The sequence below is a fragment of the Drosophila kikkawai genome, chromosome 2R (genome assembly GCF_030179895.1).
Source record: "Drosophila kikkawai strain 14028-0561.14 chromosome 2R, DkikHiC1v2, whole genome shotgun sequence".
Taxonomy (NCBI): domain Eukaryota; kingdom Metazoa; phylum Arthropoda; class Insecta; order Diptera; family Drosophilidae; genus Drosophila; species Drosophila kikkawai.
Genome location: NC_091729.1, coordinates 16,147,530 through 16,174,470, shown reverse-complemented (window position 1 = coordinate 16,174,470; position 26,941 = coordinate 16,147,530). Strand labels below are relative to the sequence as shown.

The window sequence follows — 26,941 nt, the reverse complement described above, 5'->3', positions numbered from 1 at the left end:
AGACATACGAGTCCATTTGGCTGAGAGACACAAAAGCTTTCCACAATTTTCGCACACGATTTGTAAATGAAAATGGAGCATCCTGCCCCCTCTATTACCCCGCTACCCTTGTACCATATTGTGTGTGTGTTTGTGTGCGGTTGGGGCTGGAAAATCTCTGGGGATTTGCACATCAAACATTTTCATCGATGGAAATTCTGTTTGTCATTTTTGATGGCCAACAATATGCTTGGCTAAGTCCATGCCAGCCAGAGGGCCACTTCAGCGATGACGCCAGCGCATTTCCACTCGTTTATCATCGAGTGGAATTTCCTGATTGGTGATTCCTGGACCTACCCGACCGACCGACTGGCTGGCTGGCTAAGTGACCGGACTCACTGAACATGAAAACTTGGCCTGATCAAAGTTAATCACTTGTGTGGAAACTAGACGGCTAGATTTGATTCGATTTTGATTGCCTGTCGCCGGTTAATGAAGTTGGGGAATAGATGTCAAAGTGTTGGGTTTCGCCTTTAAATTTTAGGCACTGGAAAAAGCTAGGACACTGGAAACTATTTATCGAATAACAAAAATATAGTTTACAGAAAAAAGGGTTGCATTTGATTTTGAATTTTTTGTTATAGTTTGTAAGATAAGAATAATATTTAATATATAACTTTGTTAATCTACAAATATTCTTTCCAGTGCTTTGAAATTCCTAAAGGGCTTTGCATATTCTAATAGCTGGGAAATTATTCTCTCGACAGTTGCAGAACTCTTCTCGGATCTTTGAGAGAAAGCAAAATAAAGCGGGGAAACAACAACAGAAATCATCAAACAAATAACAAAAAAATCTGCAACAAATTTTGCAAATTAAAAGTTGGATAGGGAAAAGAGAAGGGTATAGGGTGTGCGAAAGAGAGAGAGAGAGAGACAAGAGGAAAGTGGGTCATGCCAAGTAAGGAGACTCCCCGGAGAAATGCTACTAGTTCCCCTCGCCGACAAGGATTTATTTTTACTCAACGCCCTCCCCTAGCCGCACGTCTCTTCCCCTTCATTTTCATTGCATTTTCATTTTAATGCCAGTCGACAATGAGTTTTCCCACTCGGAGCTTTCCGGGAAATGGCCCTAATAAGAGTAATTACTGACACTTAGTACCGACCATTGTTTGCAAATTTAATTAGCGATTTTTCATTAATCATTGCGGTTCGTCGGCTGCATTAAGGGATCAGTCGAGCGGATGGTTTATTGATTGGCATTTAATTTATTTCGTTTTTTTCCCCAGGTGATGCCAGTCCGCGAGTCAGTCATTCGATCAAACCGAGTGCAGTCAGCATCTTAACAACTTAATTATATTCTTTCCATTGTTCGGCATAAAGTTTCTAGCAGTTTTCATCGCACAGAAACACACACCAACTTCGTGGTTACTGAGTGACCAATAAGTTTTTCCTCTCTCGGCAGTTTTCCTTTTGTTATGTCCGACAAATTTCCTTGTCAAAAGCAGCAAAACTTCCGCAACAAAATGGGTAGGAGGAAGACAGCAACGAAAAAGAACTTCTTATCTCTTGATAATAACACAATGTGACGCACTGTACAGAGTACACTGTACACTGAACATCCTGCCGTGTTGCATTTCTCAGGTGGAGTGGAGTCACTGAAAAAAAGAGCACACTTTGTTTATTTATTGTGTACATACACAACATAATTCAATGTAAGCAGGCAAGCGAAAAAGTCGAGCATCGGAGGTATGTGGCCGTTCCCAGAGCCATTTCGCAACCATGCACGAGCAGCTCCTCCGTATTCCGCCCCAAGGATTCAACATTCAGCAGCAAAGAGCCCGAGGAGCAGCAGCTGCTGGCTCGACGACAATGGGCAATAGCAAAGTCAATGCCATCGCCCGGAAGTTGGCATTCGCCTTCACTCACATGCCCTTTTATAGGGTATCACTATTCTGGTCCCAGGTTTGCCCCGGAACGATATATATCCGGCCTAATATCCGCTTTGTTTCATAGATTGTGGGAGCTATTATCTATCTTGTTTTTTTCACAAGTTTTTTTGTATGCATTCTATAATGATCTGAAAGTTTTTATTACGTATACGCCGCTTTGCCGCAGCTGTTGAAGCAAGGAAAACCCATTACAAAAGTTGTGGGAAGATGAAAAATATGATGCGCACCAGTTGGACTCGAATAAAACGCTTTTCTTTGAGCAGGATTGCTTTTTATGAGTATTTGCTAAATAATAATTATTATTTTCCATCAAATCGCATTATAAATTGTCTTTGAAGGGTATTTTGTGTGTAAACTACTATCTATTCCAGCAACCTGCCATTCCTATCTAGTCTTTTTCCCTCTCAGTTGACTGAATCCTGGCCTGGCAGCTGAAGGAGAGCTGGTACCAGGGACAGACGTCGAATGGCAAACACTTTGTCAAAAGTGCAGGGTGCATAAATCAAACTGCAGGCCACTCATTGCCCGGGAGCAGTCCAGCATCTTATCATAGCACCCTCTACTGGATTTGAATTGCTGAGCAGCTTTCGACGGACATTCCAGTGGTTTTGTGGCCTGTGGTTAACCCATTAAGATGCATGACTCGAAGTACCGCATTCAGGGACTTAAAGCTGCCTTTCACCTATAAATCAAGAAATGTTTTCTAAACTTCTGGCCAGCTGCCCAATGAAACCCCTGCGGAATACTCGCCCCATTTCAATTAGTTCTATGACTCTTTCCAAAATAAAACCGATGAAAACACGAGAAACTCGTTTACCTTGGCACACACAGAGTGTGGCAAGTTTTTCGATTTCATAAATCTCTGCGGGCCCTAGTAGACCAAAAAGGATGCGGCAGGGAGTTGGCCAGCGTTAGATGACTTGCTCTTTTTGAAAAACGAGGCACCACCGAACTTTTTTTGTTTTGCCCTCGTTGGAAACATCAGCTGCACAAACAAAAGAGTGGGGAGTGGGAGAGTGCCGCACATGCATTTAAAGGACACCAAAAAGGATGTCTCTCGTCAAAAACTCCACCCACACACACATCGCGGGTCTTTTCAGTTGTATTAATTTTGCACTTCACTGGCATAATTGTTTGATGGACAGCCAGGGAATTGGTTCCGGGAAATGGAAAACGGAAAACGGGAAATAATGCAAGCTGGTTAAGTACTAAATTAGCAGCTGCCAACTGCCAGCAGTTTTCCAACTCGAATTGCGTCGCACTCAAAAACAGTTTGCATTCAAATTCAAATTCAAATTTGGACGTAAGCCTCAGGAACTCGTCTTGACGGCTGATTAGGTTTATTATTCAGCGCTTTCTCGGCTAAAGCCATTTTAAGCGCCATCCAGGACCTAATGGGACGCCCTAATTAGTATGCATGTCACAGCCTGTGTAGGGCCAACAGATGTGACAAGGCATTCGATATACACATATATACCTTTTTTGGGGCACAGGAGAAAAACAAACTGAAAGGATATTCAGGCTTTATGACGACACTTTAAAGCAGATTTCGTGCGAGAAGTTCAGGAAATTCTTGATGATGTTTTCCTGCAAATAATTACCCAATGTAATTACCCATTAAGCCTGATTCAATTCAGATTCAGATTTAAGTAGTGCTTAAATATATGGCCAACTATTTATTCCGTTTTTATTTTTCTATTCGAGTGTAATATCCCGTTAACGTTGTCACGTTTGCTCGCTGAAATCGAACGTTTAAGACGCGACAGCAAGTCAAACAATGACGCGGCCCACACGGCGTATGTGTAATGTGTTAAAAATGACGGGTCCTCGCGTCTGCTGTCGGGGATTAGTGCCAAGTGGCTTGGGTTGAGTTGGGATATGCGGGCGTGTGTCCTTGAAACTAAAGGCCCGAAACTGAAACTGAAACTTTTTGGCCTGACATTCGAGTTGCGGACGTACAAACGGGGCCAAAAGAGCGAAGAGCTAAGAGCAATCTTACTTAACACAAAATATATTGTGGCAGCGCCATTTTCAATGGCTTCGAGGGCTGTTCAAACAGTTTCTTTTGGTGGCTTTTGTCAGAGTGCTCGAACCGATGGCTTAACCCACTCGCACGGAGCTTAGATTAATGTTTGCCTGGCAGACACAAAGGATATTTGATAAATGATCCCTGCCATTATGTGCTCCTCCATCTATCTAGCCGCTCAACATGTGTAAGTACATTTATACGAGCGACAGTGAATGGTTCTCTGTTTTTTTGGCCAGTAAGTATATAGAGAGATCAGCCTTTAAGTGTTCCTGAAGGGCCGTAAGTCTTCATGCCACTCTATTGGCCTGTAAAAGAGAATTTTGGTAACTGAAATAAATTTCTGAAGAATAAAAGTTACATTAGTTGTTTAAGTTTGAAAACAATTCTTATTATTGCAGTTATTTTCTTCATTTTTCTTCTTGGAAATTAAACTATTTGTCTATGGTATTATCTTAGAGCAACTTTTACTAAGAAATCCACTTAGTGGTCAACAAAGACTCTTGAAATTCACTGGAAACCTGCATATTTTCTTTCCTCTCTTCCTGCAATCATATTTCTCATTTAAATATGAGAAATTCTGTGCTCACAAAAACTTTTACAGAGAACTCTCAATTATCGAAAGTAGAATGCAATTTAAATGCAGAATTTCCCAGACATGTTCAAAGTTCTACGAATTTAATTGCCAGACCCCAAAGCCAATCACTTTGTTTTGAGTTGTCTAGAAAACCGAGCAGGGAAAATTACCTCCCTTAAGTGTAGTTCAAAGATATGTATTTGTTTTCATTTTCCGGCCTGCGAACACACAACCGAAAATTAATTACAATTGCCCGGCGAGTAATTGACATTGGCCCTAGTTCGTGCAGGCAGGTGTCCATGTCCAGGCCTCGGACCGCTTGATGTCCTGGGCCAACTGGGCGCTGGCCGGTGTCAAAGTCTGCCTGGCAAAACAAGCGACAGAACAGGACTGGCTAGTTGGGCGGTGGCTGCTCGAGAGGATTCCCCTTCAACTGTCAAAACACACAGGACACAAAACGTCATATTAAAGTAATTAAGTGGCATAACAACTTTGGGGCATGCATGGGACAGGACATGGACGCTGTTGAGGTTTCCCTGGCAAATTGCCTTATTGACTCATTAGCCCGCTTTTGAGCGTCATTAGCCAGGACATTGCGGGTCCGATGGCCAGGAGGAATTTAATAAAAACAGTCAAGTGGGATGGACGTATTAAATTTGCATAGTAATGGCTGGGGGAAGATGAGTCCTGCGGAACCCGAGATTGTACGCATAATCTTATCGAATGATTTAATTCTGCGGGTTCCTCCCAGTTTCTGGCGCTGGCAGCCTGGCTTGCCGTCCTTTTGTGATGCCTATCTTGGCCAGGGAGTCCGGGACCCTACTACATACCCATCCTGGTTGGTTATCTGTGCTGGTCACGGGCAAATGAGCAGCAAGGACATCTTCGACTCCAGTGGAGGCCATTTGCCAGGCCAATTACTCCCATTTTGCCATGGCAATTGCTGGCTCCTGGATATCCTCACAACAAACGGGAGAGTACCTTCATGCATATCCTGTTCGAGTGGATTCCACGAGTTCCAATTCAGAGTCACTCACCACTCGAAATAAATCAGATGAGCGTCGAGCGCTCTTCAAAGGAGGCCTCACTTCTGAATTTTTATTAACCATTATTGCATATGTATTTTTTCAAGGCCCAAACAGAGAGAGAAATATATTTTTTTGTATGTTAAATCAATAATCCAAAAAATAATCCTCATGTTCATAAGGATTAAATTTAATGGCAATTATTAAAAATTGTTTGACAAGCTTAAAATAAATATATATTATATCCCCAGCTGTGGACTCTTTTTCAGTATAATTTTTTTATTTATCCAAGATTTTATTTGCAAGTATATTTCATGTTTTACTATTTTGCAAAATTGTTATTGCTCGAAGCCTCTTAATTTTTATTTTTATCCGGATGAACAAAATTCTCAATAATAGCAAAAAAGGTAGCTATTCATATGCTGCCAAGATTGTTTTATAATCTTTATTAAAGACCTTCACGTCCTGCATTATTTTCCCGTTTTTGTTTTCTACTTTTAAAATACTTCCCTTGTTTAATTTATGATGGGGAATTTGCCCTCAATTAAAATGCTTTTTATGCATGTCTCCCTTAATCGACGGGTGAATATTTTTTCGCGAAAATAATCAACTTTTTGACCTTTTTGGCGTATGCAAACAGCTTTGACATCCTTTGGCTCTGTGGCGTTTTTCCTCGTTGATTGTATAAAGGCCAGGGCCACTTAGCGAGTGAAATGCTGCAATTCCTCGTTGAATTTTTCACACTGTCAGTAACCGAGACTTCTCTCTCTCTATCCATAGTTGTTATTTTTTTGCCCCATTTTGCAGATTGCACAACCAGGTAACTGTAACGATTGTACAAAGCCAGGAGAGTGTCCTGGCAGCTCGTCAGGCGGCTTAGCATTTAAATGGCTACAACAGTTTCAGACGTTAAAACCGCATTTAACCCTCGACCTGGACCCACTTGGCCTGTTTTGTTAAATCGAAAAGCTTGGCTTTAAAGGCTTCGGCTTCGGCTTCGGCTTCGGCTTCGACATCGAGAAATCGCTTTATGCCTTGGCTTAGTTCCCGGAAAATTGCTGTGGCTAATGGCTATTTATTATCGAATATTTGCGCAACTAATGCTGACCAGGAATTCGGTTTGCTTTGTTGAGCACCAAGTTATGAAGGTTCGATGGGCGGATTAATGCAGGGATCCCAAGGAGTGGGCACCGGGATACCCTTGACAGTATGTCTGGGATTTAGCCACCTACTGGGTAGCAAACAACAGAAAAAAAAGGTTAGTCAAAGTTTTTTCTTTTTGCTTTTTGCTTAAATTCAAAGGCCAGCAAAGTCAACAGTTTTTAAAACCGCAAATGGGGAAAGCACGAAAATTTGGCCATGAATGAGAGTGAATGAAACCCATAAAAAGGCCAAGAGAAGTCGCCCGGAGAGTATCAATAAAGGCCGTGTAAGCCGCCAGCCAGAGTAAACGAAGGCGAAAGGTCAATGTAAAAAGTGCCAGGCCACAATAAAAAGAAACAGTCGCCGCAGCCAACGAAAAACCACCGAAAAAAAATATCGCAAAATGGGGAAAACTGAAGAAAAGCTGAAGGCGGCAAAGCCCAACGATGCGTGCACATAAAAAGGCAACGGCAATACGCACAAATATACATTGTAGAATGCCTGTAAATATATATGTATAACTACACAAGTTGAGGGATTGTAATTACAAGATTCGACCTAGAGATACCCTAGAATACGAAGCTCTTAATATTTAATATAATTTCATGAGAATAACTTACTTCTAGACACATTTTCAAGCCAAGTTTCCATATTATTTCCTCAAAAACTTTGAACATATGCTCTAAATTAAATTTAAGTAAATATTATGTTTATAAATGGTAAACCCTTTCAGATATTCCGCTGCAAGCCATAAAAATGTTTACACCCACTTTATTACACCTGCAAAAAACCGAATATTAAAACTGAAAAATAAATATAAAATCACACTCTATAAATTCAAAGCCTTCCAAGTGAAGAACCCTGGCAAATGCCTCCCAAACTACCCATAAGTTATAAAAGTATACAAGGTATTCGCAATTTCAGAGACAGCTCGTAAAAGCCGCTGGAAAAAAAGCAAAAGTATCCGGAAGGATATAGCGACCGCGGCTGGGAATTTGAATACAAACGCACCGCGTCACTCGTAAACTTAAAGCTATTTATTTAATTTTTTAAAGCACGCAATTTACATTAAAGGCTGAGGGGGAAACCGCCAGAGGGCCGTGAGACCGTGGGAATAGGGAGACAAAGGGGACATTGTTTTTCCAGGGAATCAATTACATCCTTAGTGCGCCCAAGGAACTCATCTTCCTCTGCAGTATTCCGCTTCCTCTCTCTCTCTCTCTTTGTATCGACTTGGCCTGGCTGCAAGCGATTTTTTGATTAGCTTCCGCCCACTCAGAGTCCTGGTTTCTAAGTCCCGAGTCCTGGGCGGGATGCCAGTGGGGCAGGGATAATGCATGGCATGCCGAAAAGGAGGAGCAGGTAATAAAATAATAAAAATTCTGTTTTGATTTTGGCCTTCCTTTCTTCTTCCCGGGTTTCCCCTGGTTTCCATTGCAAACCGTGTTCCAAATACGATGACGTACACGCACCCAAAAATAGCAACAGCTTGCTTAAAAAAAATTATAGGTATACCCTGCCACAGGATATGGGTATAAGGATGAATTCAGCTGACAGAAATATGGGTTTTTTGCGAGTAAAAAATAGATTTGGCTATGAGACCTGCTATTAAACTTTATAATTAAAAAAAAAAGTAAATACTATTGGAAATTGGAAAAACTTTCTCACTTCCTTTAAAAGAAGCTTAAAAATTACATCATATTGACTTTGAAATGTTAATTACATTACCTTTGCTTAAAATATATTTATTTAACATTTAAAAAATAAGAAAAATAACTTTATAACTTTAACAAAAAACAATCACAATCAAATAACTTCATGAAGAGTATCCCCAAGCCCACATGGGATATCCGTACACCTTGTTTTTCCCTCTTTGTTTGCAAGCTTTTTTTACGTGTTATGGCAACCAGTCGTTGAAATAACAAGGAGCCCATCAAACAGCAGACATGGCCTCAGCTCCTGGCATCAGCGAAGCCAATGCGATTCCTCTCCATGTCGAACTCCGTATAGTATTTGCCCAAAAAGACATCCCCCAGAATCCACAGGGGACCGCGAGGCGAGGGCAGATCCACGGCAATGAAGGCGGAAAAGCACATCTTTCGATCCCGAAAAACATAATCGGGACCATCCAGGTAAAATTGGCGATCTCCCAATGTGAAGGTGATTCTGGGCAGTTTGGAAACCGCATTACAATTCACAAAGAACTGGCCATACGGCGAGGGTCTTCCGCCAATGGATTCATTAATGACTATGGCCTGGTCGTAGGGCAAAGCTAAGAAGGATGTGCCCGTGTCTACTATCACCTCGCAGCCATTCTGACACAGTTCCATGCCCTTGATAATGGCCGAGGTCATTTTCACCTGCCAATAGGCTTGATAGCTCACCTGGACATAGGTGAAGTTGCCGGTATAGTAGTCTGGATTCGAGCCACCGAAAAAGATGTAACCTCCGTCCGATTTACCCTTCCTGTTCAGGTAGACACTAAAGACGGGTGCTGCTAGTAGGTTTTGTTCCATCATCGCGTAAAACGGGGGCTTCACCCGCAGCATGGAAATGCTCCTGTAGCCCAAACCGAAAATCCCATCGAACTTGGCGGCCAGGAAGATCGGTCCCGGCATATCCGTGGCCTCTGCAAATATTTGATTCTCAATCTGCAGACCAGCCACTCCGACAGTGTCCTTTGAGAGGAAACCCGAAAGGCTTCCACTGCCATAATGGATGGCAAATGGGTGTCCTTGAGCCTGGTAGGAGTATGACTTTTTGGAGAAGTATCTATTGTGGACACGACAGGCCACCATTGAGTAGGCACAGCTGCCGGAGGGCACCCACAGATTCGAGGAGCCTGTGTCAAAGATCACTTTGAAGCTCTGCGGCGGGGAGCCAATGGTGATGGGTCCAAAGTACTGGGCATCTAGGTAATTGCTCAGCGGCACACCCTTGGGCTCTTGGTGTAGCTCCTCCCAACTATTGCCCCGCTCCTCGGTGTATTTCAAACGCAGTCTATCCATCCGGATGCCCAGCATCCCAAAGCGATGACGGGCGGAGGGAAAACGATGCAACGGGACTGAATAAAGCTCTCCACTGCAGATAACCGGAAGTAGCAGCAGCAACGGAAATAGCGAAAACCACAGCCACATAATGCTATCAAAAGCGGATAAGCGATATCTGAGTTTCGAGTAAAAAACAAGGTGGAAAGTGACAGTTTGAATGATAAATCAAAGCGAAGGCAAGTTGATATGATAAAGCGGCGGAAAAGTGAAAAACAACTCCCACGCAAATTGTTGTGAAATATATTGTGTTTAAATATTTCAATTGCATATGCGCTGTTTCCGATTTCAGAATAAAGAAGGTTTTTGTAGGGTTTAGAACTTTGGTTACCTATTAAAAGGATATTTTCTACAATTTAATAAATTAAATGAGATTTTCGTACTCAAATTTAATGAAAATGTGTCAATAGACAGCTTAGCCTAATGGCACATTTCTTTAATATCCTACATATTTTATCCCAACCTATTTCTCCCTCTTTTGACATTCATATCACACCGCAAAATCTATAGTACCTCACCCTGCGATATGAGTACCCAGCAGCATAAAAATTTCCATGAAAATGTAATTGGAAATGTGAAACGTCTGTGTGGCGGCAGCATTTTTTGAATCGAACTCCAATCGAATATGTACAAGGGGCAAGGACGTGCGAACGTGAGGGGAAGGGAAGCCTTTTCATTGCAATGCGAAAGCATCGAAAGGTGTCGAGTTCAAGTCGAATCAATGTGCGAATCAATACTACACATAAAGGCGGGTATTTTGCAGCGAGGGGCAGGGGCTTCTAATTGTAGTTCTTGCTGCTCGATTGCACTTTTCTTTTCGCCATTTGCATAAAGAGATGTGCTCAATTGCTTGGATACGAGTGTCTATCAAATGTGTTTCTGGGACTTTCGGGGGTAAACATCCCTGGCGAAGCTCCAATTAAAACGTCAGCCCAGTCTGGCTAATGCGACAATAACAAGTCCCACACTGTGAGCCCTACAATGATAACAGGAAAGCGAGGACTCACTCAGAACCCAAATACAAAAATCCCAAAAAACCTTTTCAGACGTCGCCGCCAGCTGTCAGTGACAGGCCACACCTGTGCTAATGGGAACCAGGAATAACCAACAATGACGGGAATGGTATTCTTTGCATTATTTTTATCCCAGCAAGTCGCCTTCTGAGGGCTTGTCAGCACAATTAATTATTGCATTTCGCTTTTGGTGGAGAACCCAAAAAAAGGATTGGCGAATGCGAGGACAAGCACTCACAGGTTAATTGAAGACGACTTTGCTTGGCTCTGGGAAAATAAAATTATCGGCAGAATTCAAATTGCATCAGCCATTAGGCAAAAAGGCAGGAGAGTTAAGCAGGCACTCATTGAATTAGGCAAACACAATTAAAGTTACGGGGCAGGACAACTTTCGGTTGTCAGGAAAATCAGCAAAATCAGTCACTGGGACAGAGTTAAAGTCAAAAGTCATGTCGGTGACAGGAAGTGGACTGGATGGGGGGCAGAGAATGAGGTTGAGGCTGAGGCTGAGGCTGAGCTGTTGTGAAAAGCTGTCACCGAGTGTCAGGAGCCAAAGAAAACTTGTGTGTGGCAACACTTGTTGATTTTTTGGTAAAACGAAACGAAAAGTTTGTCGGGTTTTTATCCCGTCCCCAGGTTGCTCCCCTGTTTTCCGGTTTTCCCCGCTTCGACCTGTGTCCACCACAAGGAAAAAGGTAAACTCCGTCTTAAATTGGAAAGCGGAAATTGCAGGCAGCACATTTTGTATTCTTTGATGCTTATAAATTAGGTTTGGTTTTCAGCCAAAAAACCCCAACCGAAAAAACGGGGCAAAAGAATTCCCAGCCTGCTAATACGAAAGAGATAGAGTTCCAAAAGATGGCCAGCCCACACAGCTGTCCAAAAGTTTTTGGCCAGGAACTGCAGGCCATGTGGTCTTTCTGGGCCTTCTTTCTTTTCCCTTTTCCCCTAAAAAAAAAACCAATTATAAGGCAAAACTTTCACTCGGCTATCTACATTTTGGCACACGGTAAAAAGGATGCTTGGCTCTTTAAATGTAGCTGCCTTTTCAGAGAGATCTACTATGTGGCCAAAATAACATTTATATATACAGTAGACTGACTTGTTGCCGTTTAAAATTATTTATGGGCCAATTAGTGGGGTCGAAAACCAAAACCGAAAACCAAAAAACAGGCAAACTTCGAGTTGGGTATCCAGTTTATTGATTTGTTTCGCAGCAGGCGAAAGTTTTTCCCCCCAGTCAGCCAGCAATCCCTTTAACCCTAACAGGATTGTTGGGGGAAATATGAACAAGGACCCGGCGAGTGTTTTGTGTGAACTCGAACTCGCATCCGGTGTATCCTGTTTTCCTGTCATTTTCCCCCTGCGGCAGCCTGCATTACTCAGTTGCAAGTGTCAATGGAGCAGCTGGAATATGGAAATAAATTGCCAGTGCCACGAGACGTAGAATAGTGCGGGGAAATTGAAAAGTTCACTGCCGCCACAGGAGGTGTTAAATTTCTGCAGGATTACAGAACGGAAGGATAATGTGCTGCGTGCTGTGTCAGTTTATGAGGCAAAGTATGATGAATAAGTACCAGGGAGCAGAAAGGAAAGAGATGATGTGATGGCCCTTAAGCGTTCCTCTTAACTCATTAACGCGCTGATTTTCGCACTTAAGACCTGCGGTCAAATTAAGCCGCTTAAAGGCCGGGAAAATGGCTTTGCCTTCGGCATTGATTGATATCCTTTTGAAGCAATCAATTAAGGGAACAACCGTGCCAAACACTTTGCACATGATTTTGATTGATTTTGCTTTGCCATACACATCGGCGAAATATAAAGCCGTCATTCTATATGGGAGTAATTAGTATGCATTGCAAATTCCATTCGCCTTTTTAGCTGAGGAACCGGAGTGCATATAGTATGCTGGCTGGAGCTCAACTCCCCTGCCAGAGCCCGGAGCAGCAGCTGTCCCAATTCGATTTGCATAAAGAATGTCTCCCTCTCTCTTCCCCTGGCAGCCTGTGGAAATTGTTTTTAAACCGTCATCAGCAGGAGAATTGCGGAAGTTTACTCTCGAACCCGCCTCGCTGACAGCTTTAAGTTGTCGCTGGCGCAAGTTCAAAGTTCTTGGAACAATGACAGAATTGTTTAAGCCGGCAAAGAGCAAATATTTAATTAGCCCCGGCTCCCCGGGGGTAAGAGAGAGAGGCTTACTCCCTAAGCAGTTGAGCTCTGCGGAGGGGCAGGACACATGTCCTGCGGCCAAATACTTTGGGTAACCACAGCCAGTCGAGCGTGAGGCCGCGTCAGTTGGAATACACTTTATGTCCAAGGACTTTCGGGGGATTGTCAGCCGCCAACTAGGCGCTAACTTGGCGCCCATTCATAATACATGGCCAAACGCATAATTAAAGAGATTCGCCCGATACACATAAATCATGGAGCGCCTGAATGCGCAACTCTTTGAATGGACGCTGTTTTCTGTAATTAAAGAAAGAGTTTCACTGCAGAATGAGTCTAAATATTATTTATTCAGATATTTGTTAAATATTAAATCGAAATATTTAATTCACTTTGAAAATTGGTTTGTCAAGCCCCAAGACATTTATTTTAGATTCCTTTTAGATGCCTCTTTCTCTCAGTGAGGTTTTCCTACCCCTTTTTCCTGAAACATACCCCAGTAACCTGTATTTTGCGTGTATTTTCTCCAGTGCCAACCCCGCATTTAAATATACAGGTATGTTTCTTTCTTCCACGCCTTTGACTTTGATGCCGACGTGTTAATGTCTCAGTTACTGCGCCGTTCCTTAAATTCCCCGGTCCTTCAGATTTTTGAAGGCGGAGTCGGGGGGCGTTAATTAAAGCAACTGGCGAAAAACCCTTTGAAAAAGATTTCATTTCATTTCATGTATAGTGGGGCGCCTAAGCGACTTTTAATTGAGTTCCGTTTCCCGGCGTTGCTGAAGTTGCCATTTTATGCGAACAATTTGGTTAATTATAATGCTACAATTGCGTTGGCATTTTTTGTGGCGCCCTTGCCCCTCTTATCAGCCCGCTCCAGGTGCTGCCAAGTGTCCTTGTCGGCAGGATCCTCAAGGCGACAGCTGCACACGACGCATATGTTGACGGAAGTTCAAAAGTTGAGGGCGGGATGGGACTTGCCACACATCGAAGTGATTTCATTCAAGCGTTTGCCACACATTAAGCACAAGTTGTGCTGCGAGTTTGTTTGGATTGCTTTCTTCTTGTTTTTTTTTGTAAATTTCATTCCTTTAAAGTTTTATTTTCGCGTAAAGTTGGGCTTTTCAATTAGGCTAGAAGCGGAAGCGTGGCTACCGCAATCGCCACTTCCGGCGGATATATAGAACCATTACATCTGCACAAAAAAAAAAGTGAGCTAGCGAAGGAAAGAAAGAAATCTCTGCATATCAAATGAACAGAACGACAAACATTCTGTGCATATTTCGTGCACATTAAACATTTATTCCAATTTTATTTTTATTTTTTCGTTTTTCGGCTTGCATCTGGACAAACAGTGGAGTAGTTGGAGTGGAATATTTACGTTTGTATTCGCTGGTATAGTTTTTTTTATCAAGGACTTTGCTTTTGTCTGCTCTTAGCTGCGGGATAGTTTTGAAAGGTATTCTGAGGGAGTTTTGGAACTTGATAAAAATCAGCTGAAGTAAAAGAAATCCCTTGTCTTTTGACAGTTTAATAAGTAAAGTAGGGTATAAATTACTTTGTTTCATTCGAAAGACACTCCATAAATGGTTTTTATTTATTCAAAAATAAATACAACTTTTTTAGACCAGGTAATATATATTTAAAGGGTATCTGATAGTCTTTACAACCGTGAAAAACCAAGTCAGTCTTTCTAGTTTTTATCTGTACTTGCATGGCCGCTTCTCATGCAACATTCATGAGCGTTTTTGGAGCTCCTCTGCCAGTAGTTTCCATGAATTTTACGCTCGCCGAAATGTGTGCAACATTTTGAGCTTAATATTTCCAAGGGACTCTTGGCTAAAACGCTAAGTGCAGAAGCCATTTGGATGCTAAGTTCCCTGAAAGTTGACCTTTGAAGCGAAACTGGGGGAGGTGGAGAAAACCTTTTTCTCAACTTGGGTCAATTAACTCATTAAACTCTGCACTGTGTTTGCCTCGCTCGAGTCCAATTAGCCAACAATTAGGCCCGGCCATGGGCAGATTTTTCACGAGCAACCGAAATTTCTATCAATTATAAATGTAATTGAGGGAAATTAAAAGGTGAGAGGTGGCCCAAAAATTTACTTAGGCGACTCCAATTCGTTTTCAAAGTTTATTAATACGAAATCCTTGTTAAAGCCAGGCAACAGACCACCATTTTTCCTCTTGCTGTCGGCTCATAAAATGTGTGTTTTGATAGAAACTTTCTGGCCATGAAACTTTTCCACTCGGATTATCAAGCGAGATTTTTGAGAGCTCCTCGCCTCCGCGCTTTGTTGGTTCACCAAACTGTTGCATCCTTTCAGCCAAGTTCCGAGTACGAGTTGAACATGTGTTTGCTGTGTCAACTTTTTCGTTAAACTTTTTCCATATTTTTTTTTCAGAGCCAAACGAACGCTATCTCCGAAGCGGGGCCTACAAAGTTTACCCCGCTTTTTGTGCAATTCCCGGAAAATTATTGAACACACATAAGCTCTGGCATCATCAAAGAAGATAAATCCCAGAGAAATAATCCCAGTAACACAATGAATAAAATAAATCAAGGAATTACACCGAAGTAAATAGACTTTTATTTATTTAGATGCTCGGATTTGTGTGTTGTAAACAGATAGGAACACTGTCCACTTTGAGTTACATTCAACAGCTACTACGGTTAGAGGACACAGCGATTGGGGTTTGGGTTGGGTTTATATTTTCCTATGGGAATAAGGGCTCTCGGCGGCTTGGATGTGTGTTTATAATATACAGTAGACGACATCTAACAGTTTAAAACAATGGACCTAACTTAACGGAGGTTTACTGGCACCGCCTGGTACTTGGTTTCGTCTTTCACTCCTCCTAGAATAGTACTTGTACTAGCTAACTAATCGCACTCCCAGATCTGTGGAATTCAATGAAAGTTCAGTCTCTTAAGATGCAGTTGCCTGGCTAAAATTCGTCTACACGGAGTTCTCCTCGAGTCCTTGCTGCAATTTAAAAACAATTAGTCGTTGGAATGGCGGAGGACTGCCTCCTGGACTTACCCTCATCAGGGGACTAATGGCCCGGGGCATCACGCTCAAAGTGCTGCCGGAACTCATGGCATTGCCCCCCGCCAGAGTGGGCATCGTGTGCAGGGCATTGTTCGAACCCCGGTGGATGGACAGTGGAGCATGTTGACCCACCAGCGTGGTGGTGGTGGCCGAGCTCACGCACGACTCCCGCTTCCCGCGACCATAGTAACTGGTCAGGGGTCTGTAAAAAGGAGAAGGGGTCATCTAATCCGGTTACCTTGTGCTCATCTCGTCCTGGTTACTTACCGCATGCTCTCGGCTCGAGGGGAACCGCCGCCTTTCGTGAAACTTTTCGTCGTGTATCTGCCAGCAGGGATTACACGAGGAGAAATTGTAAGTCACAAGTGTTATCCTAAGCTTTAAAGTCTCACCTTCTGTTCTGGTTGAGCTGAATGGTGCGCGTGTCCCGCCACGTGGAGATATGGTGTCTCAGTGCATTTCTCACCTCCGAGTTGAGGAAACAGTAGAAAAGCGACACGGAGAAGCCCTAGGAGAGACGACACACACTCTGGCTTTAGCACAAAGAGCAGGCTACAAGGAGACACAAAACCCACCTGAGTGCTCAGTAGAACAGCTCGCAGAACCGCAAACATGTGACCCATTAGGCCAGATTCCGAGGGACCGGCTAATACCACCAGGTAGGTGATGCCAAAAAGAGGAATGAGCACCAGCAAGGCCTTGGCCGCTTTCCGATACTGACGCGTCTCCACGGTGTTGGCCGACCGAAGCTTTGTGATGAGAACCTGCAAGAAAGGAAACCCCATGACTCCCCCGAAAACTAGAGACTTCTTTGTGACCAGTCTTACGCACCCACATGATGCGCAGCAGGAAGGTGAGATTGATGATTAGCACCGCACAGACAGGCCCCTGGTATATCCAATCCACATGGGTCTCCTGCATCCAGGGACAGTTGATGTCATACTGTCAAAAAAGGCAAAGGTGAAACCAGAAAGTTGAGCTACTGCTGGTGACTCGAGGAGTAGGTAATCCCAGAAGGGACTCTCACCTTTTCGGGGGTGCTGTAGGTGACCGTCAGGCTCTTGGCCACCGCCCAGGTGACAATGAACACCGCAGGACCACCTGGCGATGGCGGGGGAGAGACTTAATTGGAGACCACGGGAGGCCTTTTGAACAGTTGGACTTACCCCAGCCTATGGAGGCGTAGATGTTGAAGCGCAGGTTGTCGCCTGAGAAGGTTTTTACCACCAGCATGTATAGGTATAGGCCCTCGACCAGCATCCAAAAAAAGTTTGTCAGCGTGAAGAAGTGGAACAAGGTGACCAAGGCAATGCAGCTGCCCAGGCCACTACGAATGGATATCTAAAGGAGAGGATTTTAAAGGATTCAATTAATACAAATGAATCTCTCTTTTAGATACGCTTTAAAATTTGTAGTACATTATATATAGGAAATGTTCATTATACATTTGTATCTTAATAATGAGCTGTGGCAGATGCTACTTGCATTTCTATTCTTAATCCCCCTTTGCTCAACGAGAATAATAATCCACTTTACCATTTCAAGTGGGTTTAGTAACTCAAGGGTGATTTAATAAGACTGCAATTGCAATTATCTGCCGAGGGAACAACCAACTCACCTGCACGGATAGCAAGAGTATCCAGAATAAAGCCGACATGATGTACGTGAAGAACAAATTGGCGTGAATGGTGTTGCGCAGGCAACGCAGTTCCCTGTGGGTAACAAAAGACGGCAAAGGGGCAACCGGGGGTTAAGCACAAATAAATGCCAACAAAGTAGAGGGGCCAAGGGGTTAACTCACTTGAAGTACGCAAAGACAATCAGCGCCAGCGACAGCGAGACCAGGCTGATGGTGTACCCTATGTAGTAGATGATGGTGGGCAGTTCCACGATGACCTCGAACTCCGGCACCGTTTCCGGGGCGGGCAGGTGGGCGCAGGCATCGTAGTTGGTGTACTTCTCCCACGTTCCATTGGCATGACAGAACCGCGTGGCATTTTCTGATGGAAGGTTAAACAAGTAAACAGGAAAATATATTATAAAATATATATGTACTATTTATAACTTATTTTATATAATTTTAATAGGTTATTATATAAAAATATTATTAGTTTGTGTAAAAATTATAGCTTTTAATAGATAATATTCATTATTTATAAAACTAATTACTGCTATTTCCATCACAGTGCAGAAATATAAAAATAGGTCAAAGGCTAACTTTCTAAATAAGGGGTTAAGTTAACTTCCACTCACTGCTGCTGTCATAGTGAATCCCCTGCAACTCGTCCATGCACTGGAGCACTGCCAGCGTTCCTCTTGCCGTTCTTGGCCAACATAGAATGGAGTCAAACTGGGTGAGGCAGTGGTCACTGGCATTGCCATAGGTGGAGGCTTCGATGTGCTCTTGTATCAGACACTTTAGCTCAACGCTTTCGCCAATGTCCTCCAGGTTATGGAGATCCAGGAGGGGATCGCTCCCGCTGGCATTCGCCGCATCGATGTGGTCGTGGTCACTCATCCTTAAACATCCTGCTTTTCAGTGTCTGTCGCTTAAAAGAGAGGGTTAAAAGTGTAGCATTGAGTGGCAAATAAAAGGTTGTTTTAAAATGTTTAATCTTCAAGGGGTTCTTTTTTATACCCTTCCAGGGCTTAATAATTTTAGTCAGAAGCTTAGAAAACAGTGAAGGAGTCATTTCCGACCTTATAAATCATATATATTCTTGATCAGCGTGAGCAGCCAAATCGATCTGACATGGTAGCAAGAAAAAAATTTTTTTGTTAATTTTTGAAAATTTTACAAGGGGTTACATCATCAAAATTGTCAAAAATTGGCAACATTTTCAAATTTTTTATATTTTAAATTTAGTTTGCAGATATGTTAGCCTATTAAAAACTAACATAAAAAAGCTATTCGAGTTGAATTTAAGGCATTTTTGACCCAGTTATGAAATTTTCAAACTTTGGTTTTCCCCGAAAAATGTACTGAATTTTAGAAAACTGTTTAAATTGGTAAAAATGTTAATTTTATTAAATTTTAAATTTATAACACAGATTTTTGAGCTTCTAAAGGTAATATAGAAAAGATTTCCGAAGCGAATTTAATGCTTTTTTGGGTTAGTTATGATATGATCCAGTATTTAAAAACCTTAAAAATATTTTATAAATAAATCTCTCTTAAAACTTAACTGTTTGGCAAAATAATATAAACTAAATAGTTCTCCACCATCTTCAGTTTATCGCTAAATTGACAGTATCTCCGTTTTGCCATCCTCCCTTTCCTTGACAGAGTTTGCTCAATCGAAAAGTTTGAATTCCCACAATTGTTAGGGGATTCCCCGGCGACTGGCAGAAGGAACCGAGGAAAAAGAGAGCCAGGCCAGCGGGCAAAGTTCAATTGGCCCGCAACCCTTCAACCCGCTTCCTTTCACCACAGCCTGTGGCTTCTGGCCTGTGTGTGTTAATTGCATTGGCCATGTTTCACCGACTCCGGGCCACGCCCACATCGTGGCTAGCTTTAAGGCCATAAATTCAGCAATGAGGGGTGGGTGTGGGCTCCATTTCCATTGCCAGTTCTAGGGAAAAATCAGCACAGCAGGGCGGCTAGATAAATAAATAAATAAATGCACAGGCCCAGTGCCATAAAAATTCATTAGTTTTGCCATCAAAGGCGAACGCACGAAGCGTCAGCAGATCAGAGGCATGTCCTGGCATTTTGGGGGCTGATATGCTCCGCCATAAAAGGCCGAGTCAAAGGGCCCGAGGAGGCCCAGACCTTGGTCTGAGGGTAATAGAAATTAGAAGCGCTAACTTCCTGGGCCAGACTTCGGTTCCGCCTCGGTTCGGTTTGGCCTTAAAGATGAAATCTCGCATTTATGCTCTGATAATAAATGGCATAAATGATGCATCGTTACATTAATGCAGGACATAAAACAGGGCGGGAAAGCCAACACACAATCCTGCGTAATAAGTATCTTCCACATACAGTGAGCTGCAAAAGTTGCCACATAGCAAAACTCCCTACTTAGCCTTGGTAAATTTTAAATAAACAGGAAACCACTTTGTTCCCAGGGGAAAACGGAAGGGATAACGAAAACCCACGTCAAAAGCAAAGAGCTAAATACTACTCTCTGTTATTTTTTTGCAATTTCGCCAGGCAACCCGAGCCAAGTCCATTAGTTTCTCTGGAATTTTCCGGGCGATTTTCTAATTTCCAGCCGCAATCCATGAAATATTAAACCCGCAGGCAAATTGAAAATTCCGCCCGAAGCCGCCTTGTGGCGCTCAGTGTTTCGTTCTCGGAAGAATTCCTCGGATGCCCGGCTCATTGTTGCTCCTTTCTGTGCCTTTTCTTTGCTTGTTTTTATGGCAACTGACTCGTAAATTAGCACAATGCATGTACATAAAACAAAAGGCAAGTTGATTATTACTGCACGGCGGCACATGGCTGCACGTCTTTGCCGGAGTTTTCCCCCAAGTCCTGGCAGCTGTTGGTTCATTAACTCGCAGCACACACATACGCCCCGTTGCCCCGCTTCGACACATCGCAAATGAGTTAAGAAACAGCCTCATTTGAGGTTGAAAATGTATGAAAATATATTTAAAAAAAAAGGGAGCAAACAAAAATGTGCGAGAGACCCACCCGACTCTAATTACCTCATAAATAATGTCGACCGAAATTAGCCAGCCTAAATTATGGCCATCGCTGCTAATTGCATATTCGATTTCAATTAGCAAAGGCAGAAAGACAGTGGCAAGAACCCCTGAAGGACACTTGCCAGATGGGTGTGCAAATGCAAATTCATTCTGACAGCTCGCATGGACAAATCTCATTGCCGGGGACAGGCCAGGCGAGTTGACGAATGTCCTGGTGGCCTGGCAAACAAACACATTCAGGCCGGGACGAATCAACGCTGGCATAAAAAGGGACATTACCACAAATATCCGCTGGCCAAGAAAACGGGCCTAGCTGGAGACGGACAAATCGCACACACACACACAGGACCTCCCAGCTCCTGCCTTTCACATGCTATTACGAAAGATTGTATCTAATCTCGTGCGATTGCACACAATGGATTTGCCAAAGGCGACACAAATGCGCAAAAAAAAAACGAGAGGGAGAATGGAGTGCTGAGAATTCTGGGGGGATTGCTTGTGGGTTAGTTGGGTCCTTTCCCGGCCATGTGAGAGTTTCTGCAATTTCCGGCTGCCATAATGCTTATAAATGTTTGTTCGCAATTGCCGGGGATTTCTTTAGAGGATTGAAAACATAACGAACGAATAGTGGGTAGCCCTCGCATTTAGCACTTCTCCCTTGCTCCACATTCCCGGAGCATGCACAGCAAAATTAAATTCCATACTTCCTCTTTTTTTCTTTTTCAAGCCATTGAAGCTCGTTGGTTTTTTATGCGTGTACCTTGGCAACTGCTCCATCATCGCTGTGGAGGACATCAGGGAAAAAGTGCTATTTTCGGTTCTCATTAATGTAGCTCATTAAATTTTATATGCATAAGCGGCAGCAGCCAGGGCAGCAGAAAAAAAGCGGACCATTTAAAATGTATAAGCATGCCGCCACACGGGACACCCAGCAGCATTACGTATACGCAACCTTGAACGCATGTAGCGTATAGAAAGTTTCTAATTAAATTGCTCGTTTGAGCATGGAAACAATGTATTGAAACGGGAATACAGCATGTAATTTGTTGGGGGAATTCGCATGCAGTAGGCCTCTCTCTCTCCGTTTGTCTTAATGCCTCCTCTTTGGACGCTTTACTTTTATTTCGGGGAATCTCCTCCTGGCACTGTGCCGTCTAGACAAGTCAACATCATAATTTGCAGGCACGCACTCCATTTCCATTTCCGTATCCGGCAGCATTTGAATTTGTGATCTCCAAACGATGGCCACTTGAAGTGCTTAAGTCAGCACATATCCTTTGCTGGACAAGGGAACGGACACGGTCACGGACACTCGAGCGATTGCCAACAAGTGTTGCGTTTTATTGTGTGGCCTTTAACGACTTTTCCTTCCCTTTCCGCTCCTTTCCCTTTCAGCTCATTGTGCGCGGCACGTGCAAGAGATGGAGGAGCTGCAGCCGAAGGAGCTACGTGAGGGATCTCCTCCTAGCCGGATCGAGTCCGCGCATAAATCCATGAAAAGGAGGTGGTGCCGGTGCTCGAAATCTGTTATTTATTGGCTCAATAAAAATTTGGTTTAATGCATTACAAGTTGCTGAAATGCCAGCGAGATTTGCGAGAGATTTACTCGCCTCCCAGCGGAAGTCCATAAAGCCCGTAATAATGGGAGGGCAACAAGTCCGGATCTGTCGGGTTCTTCCTGGTTATCGGATTGTTATTGGGTTTTATTTTGGAAATCTGGCCCGAATTTCTGCCCACTCTTCACTTTCTCCCCCAATCGATAATGCAAACACACAAAAGCAATCGACGAGGGCAGCCCTCTAAAAACCCATCAGCCGCAGGATTTACGCTATTGTAACCGAGAGTGCATTGTTTCATCAGGTGGATCTGAGTGTGTATGCAGGTTTGTATGCATTGCTATTTTAATTAACCACAATTTGCTATCCTTGCCATCCTGCTTACCCCTTCTCGCCCTAAAATAACATACCTTGTGCCTTAACTGGGCAAAGTTCCTGCTGCACTCCCTTTCTTATCCCTGGAGTCCTTGGGATTCCTTGTGTTTAGCACTGGCAGATTGCCTTCGTGAATGAAAGTCCTCAGCTGACCACAGTCCTTTGTCCTTTCGACCGGACTTAGATGCGTTTAACGCCTTCTAAGCTGCGAAATGATTATGTCTAAGCTGTTTTTGCTAGTTGCCTAGGTTATTGACACACACACCACGCACACTACACACACTCTATTGTGTTCACTTTTCCATATTCTTATTTTAATGCAGGATTATTTGTTATGGCGACACTTGAACACAAAACACTGGGAGGGCCCTTGGCCCTGGCAAAGTTTTCTTTTTGAAATTAATGGCGGACTTATAAGTGATTTATATTTTCTTCTTTTTTTTCTAATTACAAAATCAGATTTATATTACTCGAAACTTTTTGAATTGAATTTCCGAACTCCAGTGGCCAAAACGAACCGCACTCGTTGGCATCCCGCTGATAACTGAAGGCAGGCCCGAAGGATATGTCTTAACAAGGTTCGAGTTCTTACCAAAAGGCGCCAATTTTGGATTCCACATGGGAAAGCTCCGAAAGCTGCATTCCACAAGCTGTTGCCCGAGAGCTTTTGCGCCAGTCAACAGGTGGGATGTCCTGCGGGAAGGGAAACGGGAAAGGGAAAGGGAAAAGGGTTTTCCCTCCATTCGATTGCAATTCTAATGCCCGAAAATCTGCCTATTTGATTTATGCAAATATTTGACGGGATGCCCCCTGTGTTTGCCCAGCATTTCGCTGGCTGTTTGCGAGCTGTTTGCTTAGGAAATGCGGAAAAGGGATACACACGGCGGGATATGGGATATATGTAGATGCTTTTGGCAAGGACCTCCTTTGAAGTCGCAGCCTGATTTAATTGAGAGTTTGCGAGAGACACTGCTCTGAATCTCACCTGGTCTAATCAAATTAAACTCAAGTGTCTCGGCCGCCCCGGGTGACAGTTATTGAAATATCAATATGAGGATGGTTCCCGGAAATCTCCTCGAATTAAATTGTAGAGAAAACAAAGGCAACATTTTTATTTACGGCACTTCTTCTTTTTACTTGTCTGCTAAATTTTATATTAGAATGATAAACATTTGCATGGATGCTGGGGAGAACCCGTGGAATGCGTGTGACACATGAGGGTTGAAGGGTGGCGTGGCGCGTGGCTGGGTGTAAAAATGTAGGGCTGGCGCTCAGGGTGGCGACATCCTTATCCAAACTGTTTGATTTTCAAACAAATGCTAATGTCAACTGCCACTCTGAAGCATTTAAATTCCAATTTAAAAATGCTTTCTCTCCATGCCAAAAGCAAAGACATGTTCGGTGTCCTGTACGTATGTCTTCCCCCTCCTTCCCGCTGTCTCCTTTTCTGTGTGTAGCTCTTCTGCTCGGCTACTCCGCTTTCCATGCACACGCATTAAAGCGTTGTCCTGTCGCCTGCAAATTTAATGTCACACGCATTTCAATCTATCTTTTTTTATCCATTTTTTTGTCCTCACTTGAATGCCACCAGAAAGTTTTTCAATTTGTTTTCAGGCGAAAACCATTGAATGCACCTATTGTTTCGACATCTTTCAGAAGAATACACATTTTCAATTAACCAGATTTGCTTGGGGAAATGGAAAAACTAAAATCAATCAAACTGCTAAACTTTGATAAGTCGATTTGAAGTCATTAAAGCTCTAAGGAATTGCTTTAGTTTCAGTTAAATAATTTACTATGGCGGTGCTTAAGCTCCAGCAAAGTAAAAGCAACTCCGGTGAAATCGCTTTATGCCCCAAAAGCCATCAGCTTAGTGGTTGAGAGCATAAGGAGCAAATCACTGAGCAGAAGACACAATAAGCAGACAAAGGAGGCAAAGGAGAAGCTCTGACAAACACATGAACACTGAGAAAAAGGGGAGCATATATTTACTGGAGTTCTTCAGAAATTGTTATAGATTTTAAATGATTTATTTATTCCTTGAAATATTTATTTAGTAAAATGTACAGAACTAATATCAATATGTAGAGAATTTCTCGCACTTTAATAATTTCAAAAATGTATAGATTATTTTTAAAGAAGTCATGGCTTTAAAATACCTATTTTTTGGTTTTTAAGATTTTAAAAATATACATTTTTTAAATATTTAAAATGGTTATAATATCCTATAGAAGAACCTCCTTAAGGCTGGGTTTATCCACCGTTTTAATGACCTATTTTGTATCATTTTCTTACAGTGAACCCACGCATCAGTGGATTTGGGAGCCATGGCACTCAACAATTACTTAGCTGAGCGTCTTTAACACCTCCGGGCCAAAGGGGAGGGGCTGGTCTTTCAGCATTCTCATTAATTACACGCCAAACTAATTAAGCTGTAAGGAAATAGGAAAAGGATTAATCGCAGCAGCTGCACCTGCGTGTGCGTGAGTCACTCCGATGTTATCCCACTATATCCGTATTATTTGCGCCCAATTTGCGCCAGCTTCTGGTATTTCCCCAGTTCTTGTCACGCACGAGCTGCTGCTGATGCTGGCCAACGGCGAATCATCAGTCAGTCAACCTCTGTGCTCCCCAGCCTTCGGCAGACGCATTGAACCAACAAAACAATGGCAAACGACTCTATTTCATTACAGACCCATTAAAATGGGCCCGATTTTCGGCTATATAAAGCAACCGTCGGAGGGCTAGGAGAATTTTATTCTTTTTGCGGCACCACAGCGGAGATTAATCATTGTTTTTTTCGAAAAAATGCGCAAATCGATAATTAGTTTTTGTGTTGTGACTTTAGTGTTGGAATGTACGCAGGCGGCCTTCAACTGCTCAGCTCCGCCGAACTTTAATAATTTTGTGAGTGGAAATTAAAGTGGAGGATAAGCATTCCTTTAAACCAAAGTCATACTTGCAGGACATCAACACCTGCTGTCGAACTCCAGAGCTGGATATGGGAGATGTGCCTCAGAAGTGCGACAAGTATGTGAGTGGCTTGAAGTCGGCTAATTCCAAGTATCCCAGTTATGCTCATCTGGTGAGTGGTCTTGTGTACGTAAAGGATACATTTCTTGAGAGATTATCTACATATTCCAGTGCTATCCCGATTGTATTTATCGGGAAACAGGAGCTATGGTCAATGGCAAAATCAATATGAGCAGGGTTAAGCAGTATTTGGAGCAACATGTCCATAGGCGGGATCAGGATATAGTGACCCATATAGTTCACTCCTTTGAGGCCTGCCTGGGCAACGGTGCGTATGATTGATATAACTTAAGCTGACAGTAATAATTACCTAATTTCAGTTAAGAGCCACATGAAGTCCTCAAACATCGAGTCCTACAAGGTCCTTCCGCATGGCTGTTCACCTTTTGCTGGCATTATCTATAGCTGTGTGAATGCCGAGACCTTCCTCAAGTGTCCCCCGAAAATGTGGAAGAACGAGCGTCCCTGCAATCTGGCCAAGGAATTCGCCGAGCAATGCAACCCCTTGCCGCATGTCCCGCTACCCAGCAGCTGATGCTCCAGTTTGATAACTTAATATAGTGTGTAAACAAAGATTTAAAGTAAAAGTTTTAACCATTTAGTTTAATCTCTTGGTCGCTGTTTCAAAACCATTAATATTCGACCTCGGCTCGCTGACGATTAGCCAGCAAATTGACCATGACAAATGGGTAGGTTCTCATTGGTACCGTCATTGTGCCTTAGGATTAGTCAAAGTTCGCTGTTCAATTGGGCAACAGTTCCCTATTAAGTTGCCACTATGAATCAGTTAATCTTTGTTGGCTGTCTCTTGCTCTGCTCCGTGGTACAGGCAGCCTTCCAGGACTTTGTGATAGGACCAGAGGTAACTATGTCTTGGAAATGGGTAAATTTGTAAGCCAAAATCTCTTTTCGTAGTCCTATTTGGGGGATATAGAACCGCCCGTTGAAGAGGATCAGCTTATGGACGAGGACGATGCAGAGCAAGATGTGATGGTGTCCTTTCAAGACGTACAAAGGCATGGCGTGGTGGATACCAACCTATTGTTGAAGGCTCTTATGCAGCATGCCAATCGTTTGGGCATGAGTTTGGATGAGCTAGGTGAGCTAAGTTCAAAAAAGATTCATAGAGATCATGACCTTAATCTCCTATTTATAAAGCTGCCATGAATATGGGAGGAGACGATGAGGTGTATGCTAACCAACTGGGCTGCTCGCCGGACCAAGATGAATTCAACTACCAGGAGAGACCCACCTGGCGGGATGTGCTTTTCAACTAATTCCTCAATAAATCTCATCACACAGAGTGATCAAAGCAGCTGGACATATGTTATTTATTTTATTCCAAA

At 43.0% G+C, this 26,941-nt stretch overlaps 4 protein-coding genes across 4 annotated transcripts; 2 read left to right on the top strand and 2 right to left on the bottom strand.

Annotated features, from left to right (window-relative positions):
• Positions 1-8,423: 8,423 nt before the first annotated feature.
• On the bottom strand, positions 8,424-9,921 carry LOC108074668 (lysosomal aspartic protease). The gene has a single exon (XM_017166787.3). It carries the CDS (start codon positions 9,834-9,836, stop codon positions 8,652-8,654), a length of 1,185 nt encoding a protein of 394 aa, XP_017022276.1. The 5' UTR covers positions 9,837-9,921; the 3' UTR covers positions 8,424-8,651.
• Positions 9,922-15,642: 5,721 nt separating this feature from the next.
• Dh44-R1 (Diuretic hormone 44 receptor 1) lies at positions 15,643-22,898 on the bottom strand. Its single transcript, XM_070284192.1, has 12 exons — positions 22,598-22,898; positions 18,232-18,527; positions 17,780-17,978; positions 17,597-17,690; positions 17,145-17,319; positions 17,006-17,079; positions 16,810-16,920; positions 16,554-16,742; positions 16,371-16,486; positions 16,246-16,302; positions 15,970-16,180; positions 15,643-15,912 (listed from the first exon to the last, which is right to left on the bottom strand). Exons 2-12 carry the CDS (start codon positions 18,494-18,496, stop codon positions 15,886-15,888), a joined length of 1,518 nt encoding a protein of 505 aa, XP_070140293.1. The 5' UTR covers positions 18,497-18,527; positions 22,598-22,898; the 3' UTR covers positions 15,643-15,885.
• A 2,472-nt stretch (positions 22,899-25,370) lies between these two features.
• Positions 25,371-26,130, top strand: Obp50e (Odorant-binding protein 50e). The gene is made up of 4 exons (XM_017166803.1): positions 25,371-25,469; positions 25,528-25,647; positions 25,707-25,863; positions 25,916-26,130. The coding sequence occupies exons 1-4, from the start codon at positions 25,371-25,373 to the stop codon at positions 26,128-26,130; spliced, it is 591 nt and encodes a 196-aa protein (XP_017022292.1).
• Positions 26,131-26,373: 243 nt separating this feature from the next.
• LOC108074688 (uncharacterized) lies at positions 26,374-26,872 on the top strand. Its single transcript, XM_017166814.1, has 3 exons — positions 26,374-26,457; positions 26,511-26,694; positions 26,754-26,872. The coding sequence occupies exons 1-3, from the start codon at positions 26,374-26,376 to the stop codon at positions 26,870-26,872; spliced, it is 387 nt and encodes a 128-aa protein (XP_017022303.1).
• The last annotated feature ends 69 nt before the right edge of the window (positions 26,873-26,941 follow it).